The sequence below is a fragment of the Triticum aestivum genome, chromosome 7D (genome assembly GCF_018294505.1).
Source record: "Triticum aestivum cultivar Chinese Spring chromosome 7D, IWGSC CS RefSeq v2.1, whole genome shotgun sequence".
Taxonomy (NCBI): Eukaryota; Viridiplantae; Streptophyta; class Magnoliopsida; order Poales; family Poaceae; genus Triticum; species Triticum aestivum.
This window is the reverse complement of record NC_057814.1, coordinates 476487788-476498986: the sequence shown is the minus strand read 5'-3', so window position 1 is coordinate 476498986 and position 11199 is coordinate 476487788. Positions and strand designations below refer to the sequence as shown.

The window sequence follows — 11199 nt, the reverse complement described above, 5'->3', positions numbered from 1 at the left end:
CTTTGTGTGCTACCAAACGTCACAACGTAACTGGGTGATTATAAAGGTGCTCTACAGGTGTCTCCGAAGGTACTTGTTGGGTTGGCGTATTTCGAGATTAGGATTTGTCACTCCGATTGTCGGAGAGGTATCTCTGGGCCCACTCGGTAATGCACATCACTATAAGCCTTGCAAGCATTGTAACTAATGAGTTAGTTACGGGATGATATATTACGGAACGAGTAAAGAGACTTGCCAGTAACGAGATTGAACTAGGTATTGAGATACCGATGATCGAATCTCGGGCAAGTAACATACCGATGACAAAGGAAACAACGTATGTTGTTATGCGGTTTGACCGATAAAGATCTTCGTAGAATATGTGAGAGCCAATATGAGCATCCAGGTTCCGCTATTGGTTATTGGCCGGAGACGTGTCTCGGTCATGTCTACATAGTTCTCGAACCCGTAGGGTCCGCACGCTTAAAGTTTCGGTGACGGTTGTATTATGAGTTTATGTGATTTGATGTACCGAAGGTAGTTCGGAGTCCCGGATGAGATCGGGGACATGACGAGGAGTCTCGAAATGGTCGAGACATAAAGATCGATATATTGGACGACTATATTCGGACATCGGAAAGGTTCCGAGTGATTCGGGTATTTTCGGAGTACCGGGGAGTTACGGGAATTCACCGGGAGAAGTATTGGGCCTTATTGGACCATACGGGAATAGAGGAGAGAGGCCAAAAGGAAGGAGGCGCGCCCCCCCCCCTCTGGTCGGAATTGGACAAGGGGTGCAGCCCCCTTTTCCTTCTCCCTCTCCCCCTCTTTCCTTCTCTCCTACTCCGGAAAGGAAAGGGGAATCCTACTAGGACTTGGAAGTCCTAGTAGGACTCCCCACACTTGGCGCGCCCCCTCTAGGGCCGGCCTCTTCCTCTCTCCTTTATATACGGGGCAGGGGGGCACCTCTAGACACAAGAATTGATCTCTTGGATCTTTTAGCCGTGTGCGGTGCCCCTCTTCACCATAGTCCACCTCGATAATATCGTAGCGGTGCTTAGGCGAAGCCCTGCGTCGGTAGAACATCATCATCGTCACCACGCTGTCGTGCTGATGGAACTCTCCCTCAAAGCTCGGCTGGATCGGAGTTCGAGGGACGTCATCGAGCGGAACGTGTGCTGAACTCGGAGGTGCCGTACGTTCGGTACTTGGATCGGTCGGATCGTGAAGACGTACGACTACATCAACCGCGTTGTGCTAACGCTTCCGCTTCCGGTCTACGAGGGTACGTGGACAACACTCTCCCCTCTCGTTGCTATGCATCACCATGATCCTGTGTGTGCGTAGGAAGTTTTTTGAAATTACTACGTTCCCCAACAGCTAGAGCTCATGGCAATGGGGAGGAGGAAGGTTGACAGTGAGAGAAGAGAGGGGGTGGGTAAATAGTGGTGGGCAGGGTGAGTAAATATAGGGGGGATGGAGAGGAGGAGAAGAGTGACAGCCATGCCGTTTTAACTACAAGCTCTTGAATTAGCCATGAACTCTGTGCAATGCCTGACTCCATGACTTGTGTGCAGATCGAGGACACAGAGGTGCTCCCGGCCGTTGACAGCAAGGGTAAGCAGCCCCTTCACCCAATGCCCGACGAGGTTGAGCTGCCGCCCACCGCCGAGGAAGACCCGAAGACGCCTGAGGGTGGCGACGACGAGGGCATGGAGGAGGCCCCAGCAACAAGCGCCGCAACTACAGCCACTACCATCAGGAGGATGGCCCAACTCACTTCTGCAAGGTCATCCTTGCACCGAAGCTTGAGTGCATCCCCATGCCCCTGAACTTCACCAAGCACTTCGTCGCGGTGCCGACGGAGTTCAAGCTCAGGAACAACACCGGCTGCTCCTGGAAGGTGACGGTCAAGCTGATGAACGGCATGGTGACCCTGGATCAGGGTTGGGCCACCTACGCAGCCGTTCATCAGATCAAGATCGGCTACATGGTGACGTTCAAGCTCCTCACTCCCGACACCCTCAAGGTCATCATCTTCGACGACGATGGCATTGAGGTCGTCAACAAGTGCGGGAAGCACGACGAAGCCTTCGCCGCCAAGGAGTAGGGCCGGGCCACCTCTTTCGAGCGTACTATCGAGTCTGCTTTGAACATGTTTATGGTTTATGCGTTGAACTGTTATATCTGTGGTACTGCTTATATCTGAATTATGCTAGTTGATGCTCTGTTTATACTCTGTTGTGCTTATGATGTGTGCTGCCGAAGTGTGGTGGTAACCTCACCAACTAGCCAAAGAGGTTACCACACATCAGGCCTTGCATACAACCAAACACCATGCCTTAGGTTTGTGGACTAACATGCAGGCAACCAAACACCAGGCAGTGTGGTTCAGCCAATGCAGGTAAGAGGGCATGCAGGCAACCAAACAACATGCATATGGTGCATTTGAGGCTGCATTTGCATAGCCAGGTTGGATGAAGAAGTGTATGCAATGCGGGTACTGTAGCGCACGGCAACCAAACAGCCTCCTATCCCCTATCGATCTCAATGGAAGGTAAGCAGTGTACTGTACTGGTCCAAAACACAATCAAGTGAGATTGAGATATCAGATATCCTCCGATGTTTGACAGGCCGATCGATTCTCCGGAACCAATACGCGAATCCCCTGTGGCCAAAGACAAGACGATCGAGCAACTGAAGAAATTCTGGAAAGTTGCTCTACTACTGTCGCTGTGTTGTGGTACTGGCACCGACGTGTACGACAACAAAACCAGTTACGGACTGAATCACTGAGAGCCATCCTTGTTTGCATTCGATATACATATACATCGGAAGGTGTGAATCTTGTTACCTACTAGCAGTCGTGAACTAGTAATATATACATGCATGGATCATCAAACTAATTAAACACAGAAAAATCTCACAGCTCCAAGAAACTTATTAGAGTACTGTAATTAATTAAGCTCTCTACATACAAACATGCTTGATCTATGCACAAGATCACAAACATATACGTACTGGAGCAGGTTCACGCTTCACACTTGGAACGAAACACATGCATGCAGGAAGTAGCTAACACCTAATACTTATATGGACGCTTTGGTTGGCACGTACGCAGCTAAGCTCCTAGTACGCGACGCCGGCAGCCGGACCCGCGTAGCCGTACTCCGGGGTGGCGGCGGCGAGGTTCTGCTGCCTGCGCAGCTGGTCGTAGAACTTCTTGATGAACTCGTCCGCCTCGCGGTCCACCAGCCCGCCCTCCAGATCCGCCGCGTCGTCCCTCACCGGGAACGGCGAGTCGGTGATCCGCAGCTGCCTCACCGGCGCCGGGCTGCGGCCGAAGCTCGACCACAGCGCGGGCGACGGCGTCGCCAACACGGCGAGGGGCGCCGCACCGTCGTCGCCGACGACCTCCTTCAGCAGCTGCTCGTCGTTGAGGACCTCGAAGACCTTGGCAATGTCGGCCGCGTCGTAGTTGTACCACCCTGGCTCCGCGCCGTTGGCGCCGCGGTGGGTGCGGCGGTTGTTGCGGCGGCGGCGCTTGGCGGGGATGAGCTGGATGGGCGGGTAGGACGGGGTGTTGCTGCAGCTGAACTCCACCTCGCGGCCGGCGCCGCGCGTGCCGTAGACGGCGAGCGCGGAGTCGAGGGTGCGGCGCGACAAGGACGCCGGCGGAGGTGCCTCCGCGGCTGACCTGGAGGCAGCCTGGTCGTGGTGGCCGTTGGCGCTCATGAGTCTGCTGAGGGCCTTGCCGGCGATCTTGCCGCGGTGGAGGAGGAGCTGGAGGTCCATGGACAGCTTCCGCTTGGACATGCCCTTGCGGAGCATGAACAGCACGGCGCGCACCACGTGCCATAGCCTCCGCGGCGCCATGCTCGGCTCCATCGCTGTCTGTGTGGAAGGAGTGAGGAGCGAGTGAGAGAGGATTGTTTGTCTTCGTTGGGAATGCTTTGCTGCTGTGGGGTTTTAGCACGAGTAGGGGAGGGTGGAGTGGAGGGGGTATTTAAAGGGAGGTAATAATGGAACAGAAATGGCTAATGGGGTTTATTTTATGATATTTTAGTCAGTGGTGGGAGCTTCGTGTTTGCGATTGCTTTTGGCTGCAGTGCTTGCTCAAGCTGCCGCTTGTAGTACAAGAACGGTTCACTTGGATTCCTCACTCACTCGTGTCAAAACAGAGTCACTTAGACCTGTTCGTCGCACCCCAATAGGCCAATGGACCACAATCTTTTTTCGATAACCTATGTTAACATTGTAGATGCACACATAAAAATTATATAAGATCAAGTTTAGGACAAGTTAAGGTCATCCATGAGTAGGAGATCAAGGTCGCGAGGGTTCATACTAAGAGGGCAGACTACAGATAGCTCGGAACTGGGGCATCTTCTACTTGGACAACCAAGACGACATAGTCGAAACCTGATACATCCATTTTGCACCACTATATCTTATTATAAAATGCTCACAATTATTCATGTTTTGCATTTGTCACATCATTCTTATTCTTTTTCCTCTTAATTTGCATGTTGCAACGGAGGAGGGCAATTTGCGAAAAATTGCAGAAAAGCACCAAAATGAAATCCGGTGGAGAAAATGACTTTTTGGAACTCGTAAAAATAGCAAAAATTTAGAATGTCAGTTTTATACGGGAAGAGAGCCACGGGGCCATACTTGGGCCAGGAGGCCCCCTATGGGGCCCACGCGCCCTGGTCATGCCAAGGGGGCATGTGGGGCTCACATGGCATGCCTCTAATGTTGCATGGCTGCACTGATCCCATTTTACCCTAAAACTGACAGAAATAATTATCGAGGATTTTTTTTCCGCCATCTTTAACATAGAGGTGAGCTTTTCTCCCCCAGAGGGCTGATTTGTCGGGATCCTTCCTCTACCGGTGGGGAGAATTGAAGCCAACAACATCACTAACATTCCGATCGTCGTGGGGATCATCATCACCAACACCATCATCATCACCACCTCCATCGTCATCCCTATTTGAATCTATGAATTATTACCTCAGATTTGTTGTTGAGATCACTTCCTAGTGGTGATTACTTATTTGTAGCTGATGCTTAGTGATTATTTGGTAAAAGATTTGTGTGTCTAGATAGTTATCCATATATCTTTACCACACTAATCATGACCAATATGATTTCTGGTGAGCAGTCGTTGCATTCTTGAGGGTCCGGAAGAATCCAGTTGTTAGTGAACATTTGAAATTGCGTAAAGTTTGATGTCCTGTTATTACTTTGTGCTGCACTTCTCTAGCAATGATGTGTGAATATTGACTTCATGCTACATCACCTATAAGGGCCTACATGAGAGAATTTTGTGATTATTTTGTTTATGATGAGAAGTCGTGGTGACAGATATTGCCGATACCTAGGGTTGTGAACTATTGCATGAGGAATTGGAACACCATGGTTAGATGTAATCTTAATTATCCATTTTATATTTGTGTATATTTGCATAGAGGACATAATCATAAGTATGTATTTTGTCCAAGTAAGGGTTGTACATAAGCATAGGGTTCACCTCACAAAAAATTATCAAGACAATGACTCAAAAGTTAATCACATTAGGTGATTTTTTTGGGTGAAATCCCGCTACCCTCGAGAATGATTTGCGAAACACCATCAATAAACTGAGATTATGTCCCCCACTGTCACACAACTCCACGCATGTTACTATATCGGTGTTCAAACACTTTCCAAAACATCATGGACATAGACCTTGTTGGAGTGGTTAGACAGAGTCACTAATGATGCAACAGTGCCACCAACAATTCAACAGAGTGATTAAACCTTGTTGAAGTGGTTATAGTCACAAGCAGAGCCATGTGAGATCAGCTAAGACAGACCTCGGGGGGGGCAACCTAGGGGGTAGGGGGAAAGGGTATAGCGAGAAGGCTTGGTCTACGTGTCCACCTGCTAGGTGGAGTCAATGATGATGACAACAGCCATGGTAAGGTTGGTTTGGGAGGTGGAGGGAAGAAGAATAAAAATGGTCTTTAAAGGCTATGTAAGATGTAGATCCATGGCTGAGTACCCCGCCTCATCTTTCTTGTCTCGTATTCTCGTGTATTTCTCTATGTTGTCTAAAATACACGTTTCGGTTGCCAGATAGTTACATCGTTCCAAAGTTACATGTTCCTTATAGTGAAATAGATCCACTGGTCAGTTAGTCAAACATAACTCGAATATCTATAGATATATGCTATTGTAAAATCCCACTCGTCTTAAACACAACGTCACGAATTGACATTTCATCCCTGAAATTGTATCTGTTTAGTTACCACAACTTGCAGCATTTATCAAAACAACAATTTTTTGTGGCATTTTAATTTTCCCTTTATTCTACGCCGATATAAAGAAGAAAAAGCGTAGAATAGCCAATTTGTATGGCTATCAGTCATTTTCTTCCACGTTGATGCAGTTCTTTATTATTTTGGTGGGTTCAAACTTTGCAAAGAAAAAACTAACATATTAGTCATTCATATTGAAAGCTTATAACATACCAGTTAACTACGTTGGCTAGTAACTCTAGCCTAGCGGCGACGAATGTGGACAACCGCTTCCTCTCAATCTGGCGTTTGACTCACATGTTCTCGGGTGAAATCTAAATCCTCAAAATCTTTTTTTTGTACTTGACGTCCGAAATTTTGCCATATTTCCCTTACATTAGCCGAGTACCCAATTTGTTTTGAAAGAAATCCTAAATCTCAGTTCAAATGTTATGCACGCTTTCACCATTTCGTTAAGAATAAAAATGTTTTTAAACAATTTTGATTTCTTAAATTAAAATCAAATTATATTTAAGGCAAGATCCACAAAATTTCAATATAGTTACATTTGTTCATTAAGAAAAATATTAACATAATACACACAAATTTTTTAAGTGGTTGAGAACTTCCCAAAATTTTATTAACAGTTACATAATTTTTCACATAGTTTTCATACACGTTTCACAATGGACATGTGTTTCACATTAGTTTTGTTAAAGTTTCCCATGATCATCCGATTGAAACTCAAAACCACTATAGACTCCCCTATAACTCATATGTAATTTTGATGAAATCATGAAACAACACTGAAACCTATTACAGAACGTACGTGTATAAAATAGAGGTTCTAGATTATGAACTAGGTGTTGTCAGGTATACTAGTGTACGACAAAACCCATTCATCCCCCCTCCTTTTGTCTCTCCTCATCTTCCTCCTGGAGAGTCGCCACCTCTAGCCTGACTCATTTGCTCGTCTCTTCCGGTGGTGAGGCGCCAGTGAGCATGGGAAAGGTATCCAGGTCTAGAGTCTCATGTAGATCAACTATTAGGTGTATGACTAGGTCTAGGTGTCGTGCTTGAAGGTGATTTGTGTTATGCCACGGCATATCTCCACTCTGGCGTCTTTGAGCGGTGTCTGAAAATTGTTGGCTCTCTCCTGCAATAGCCTTCCATGGTGGAACCATGGAAGGCGAAGGTGGGTGGCGGATCCAACAAGATCTCCCCCAATAAGCTTAGTTTTGTGGATCGATGCAACCCCTTATCTTCCCTCTCTTCACTGCCATGTAGGTAGATGGATATGGGGACTTGGATTTACGATCTTTCGTCCTTCATTTATTGTGCTAAGTGAAGTGGGCGTTGGCTTTGATGTGCTTCGTCCTCCATGGATGACTATATCGACCTGTTCAACCAGAGAAGTGGATCAAACACGCAAAATGCTCTGGTTTGCTTCAGTATTTGACCTCGAGTGGGAGGCCCTTTCTGCAGTGCCCAAGTTTGGTAAGGACCAATTCGGAGAAGGTGGCATCTGCGTCTCAGGTGAGTTCGCTGAGTGTAGAACGGCCGGATTGCAATCTAAGTCTCAATTCTGGGGTCTTGTTTGCATAATGGATGGGCATGGTTATAATTTTTATCTTTCTTGGAGTCCATTGTGTGGTGTTGTAGCAATTTTGATATCTTAATATCATCTGGGACTAAGTTGTTTGTGAACATACACTTCTTAATTACCATTCAAGCATTCACTTATTATTTCACTTAAAACCCTAAGATGTATCAAAACTAATACCATTGTTTTAAAATTATGTCCAAATTAGGGATGTACTATTTTTTTACAAGGTGTCCAAATCGAGATCCGTTTCACCATCCTCATCATCTTGGTGAGATCTTCATAACAGGCTAGTTGTTGAATATTTTTTGAAATATGAATTTATATATTTTAAAACTCAAATGAACTATCTATGAAAATTTGTGAAACCACTTTTATTCCTATAGATTCCATAATAGGTTTTCGTGCGGTTACAGTATTTCATCAAACTTTCATAGTAGTTATATTGTAATTTTATAGCGGTCCAAGTTTGACTTAGATGGTGGTTAAATCGAAAGACTCCGTCGGCCATCAACTTGGTGAGTTGAGGCTGAGTGATTCATGACTTATAAGCAAAAAGGATGGCCTAGGGTTTGGCAAAAATGAGACGACCAACACTTCCCCTTGTCCAGCCGGCGCCACCGCAGGTTCCCTTGACACCTGTCGGCTGCTACGTCGGTAGAAGGGTGGGGAATCTTTAAATCTACAACTAGGGATGGGCAGATACTCGGTAAGTGCGAGAAATTACCCGTAGGGGTGTTTATGTGGATAATGAACTGCAAGGCAGTAGGCGCAAAGTATTCTCGGAACAATATAGAGTATTTCAGGGTATCTAGTAATAAGAAGATCAATGGGGGATGATTGTATGAATGAAAAATGTACGTGGTCATTCATAGGGGTTTATAGTTGGAAGGGAATTGCAAAAGCGACATGCACAAGGCCTCGAGAGAACATCGAAGAGTATCTTTGAAATCTTCTGGCCACTAAGCAATCATCTGGAGTGAGGGGCTCTCTGGAAGGAAGTAGATACGCGAACCTAGAGTCAGAGCTAGTAAAAATCATTTAACCTGAATAGAAGAGAGATCAGAGTCCCAGAGTATAGACGAGGAGTAAAAAATCCTAATACCACCCGATGGCGACGTGGGCCCGTAAGCCACACAGCCAAGTTAGTAAACAGTTTTGGACGATTAGACTGAACTTCGGCCAAGGGGTTGGAAAAGGGGCTACCTACAGGCAGTCGGCTCTGATACCAACTTGTGACGCCCCCGGTTTTGACCGTACACTAATCATGCACGCAAATGTGTGCGATCAAGGTCAGGGACTCACGGGATGATATCACAACACAACTCTAAAACATAAATAAGTCATACAAGCATTATAATACAAGCCAGGGGCCTCGAGGGCTCGAATACAAGTGCTCGATCATAGACGAGTCAGCGGAAGCAACAATATCTGAGTACAGACATAAGTTAAACAAGTTTGCCTTAAGAAGGCTAGCACAAACTGGGATACAGATCGAACGAGGCGCAGGCCTCCTGCCTGGGATCCTCCTAACTACTCCTCGAAGCCGAACTCCATGTAGAATCATCCTCGGGATCTCTAGCTCCTGTACTCCAGTATCTGGTTGCGACAATTAGGTATAGAAAAGGGAAAAGAGGGAGAAAAGCAACCGTGAGTACTCATCCAAAGTACTCGCAAGCAAGGAGCTACACTACATATGCATGGGTATATGTGTAAAGGGCCATATCAGTGGACTGAACTGCAGAATGCCAGAATAAGAGGGGGATAGCTAATCCTGTCGAAGACTACGCTTCTGGCAGCCTCCATCTTGCAGCATGTAGAAGAGAGTAGATTGAAGTCCTCCAAGTAGCATCGCATAGCATAATCCTACCCGGCGATCCCCTCCTCGTCGCCCTGTTAGAGAGCGATCACCGGGTTATATCTGGCACTTGGAAGGGTGTGTTTTATTAAGTATCCGGTTCTAGTTGTCATAAGGTCAAGGTACAACTCCGGGTCGTCCTTTTACCGAGGGACACGGCTATTCGAATAGATAAACTTCCCTGTAGGGGTGCACCACATAACCCAACACGCTCGATCCCATTTGGCCGGACACACTTTTCTGGGTCATGCCCGGCCTCGTAAGATCAACACGTCGCAGCCCCACCTAGGCTCAACAGAGAGGTCAGCACGCCGGTCTAAACCTATGCGCGCAGGGGTCTGGGCCCATCGCCCTATGCACACCTGCACGTTGCGTACGCGGCCGGAAGCAGACCTAGCCCCCTTAATACAAGCGCGAGCTTACGGTCCAATGCGGCGCGCGCCACTCAGTCGCTGACGCAGTGATGCTTATCTGGTAGATAACATCAGGGAAGGTGACGGAAAGTAACTCTCGATTTGAAACTTAAGACATTATCGAGAGCAAAGTAAGAAGGTGCAAAATAGAAGTTCCAAGCGCATAGGCAATTGTTCGTCGCCTGAAACAAAGTGTGAAAGGGATTCAAAGCAATGGGAATAAGTATTGCGTCTGATACCAGAATAGATCACTAGGCAAGTGGCCCGTGAACTACATACGAAGTCAAGCTCTAGGAATAACTTTGGCAACAGGGTGTACAGGAGAGTTAGGTTTCGATCCTTTAAAACTTTGGGTTATGGGCCCACCAGGTGGTTTAAAGTAGAAAGGGGGCTGACATCTTGCACGGTCACGATAGCAAGGCATGTCAGAGGGTAGCCTGTCAGTTATGTCGGCAAGAACATCGATACCAAGGGCGAGGGACGAAGAGAACCATTTTCCTGCTCGTTGAACGAGGCGGACCAATAGGCAAAGTTCTTGTCCATCGGAGGTTACGGGAATGCTATCGACAAATGCAACAGGGTCTTACTGACACGGTTGTACACCAAGGTGTTTACATAAGTAGAAGAATATTACTACTTAGATCATATGGATCACAAGGAAGGTTAAACAAATCCATGGAAAGGAAAATGTGATCATCAAATCAAACAGAACAATGGAAAGGAAAATGTGTTTGACACATATACCAGGGGTATACCCTTCCCAAGGAGAAGCAGAACAAGATATCCACGACAGGATAGAAAGTAGAAACCATTTAGGTAAGGGGAGAGGAATTTGATGACAATACCCATACAACGGTGTTTGGATCATTTGATACAGAAAATTCAGCATGGTGCTTCAGATGTTCTTATTGAAAATCGGAGTACCACATACATGCTTCGAGATAGCATTGACATGATCTTCAGGCAAAGGTCAGACTCTAGATACACAAAGGACTTATTAGGAACAACTTATAGAATAAGTCTTACAATTTCCTCATGGAAGAATGGTTAACCTTGCTAAAG

General features: G+C 46.6%; 1 protein-coding gene across 1 annotated transcript; it reads right to left on the bottom strand.

Annotated features, from left to right (window-relative positions):
- Positions 1-2902: 2902 nt before the first annotated feature.
- Positions 2903-3944, bottom strand: LOC123167044 (uncharacterized). Its single transcript, XM_044584881.1, has one exon. The coding sequence runs from the start codon at positions 3865-3867 to the stop codon at positions 3109-3111; it is 759 nt and encodes a 252-aa protein (XP_044440816.1). The 5' UTR covers positions 3868-3944; the 3' UTR covers positions 2903-3108.
- Positions 3945-11199: the final 7255 nt, after the last annotated feature.

Bases quoted from the DNA above. Each gene is read 5' to 3' on its own strand.
- LOC123167044 (XM_044584881.1), bottom strand. From the start codon at position 3,867: ATGGAGCCGAGCATGGCGCCGCGGAGGCTATGGCACGTGGTGCGCGCC.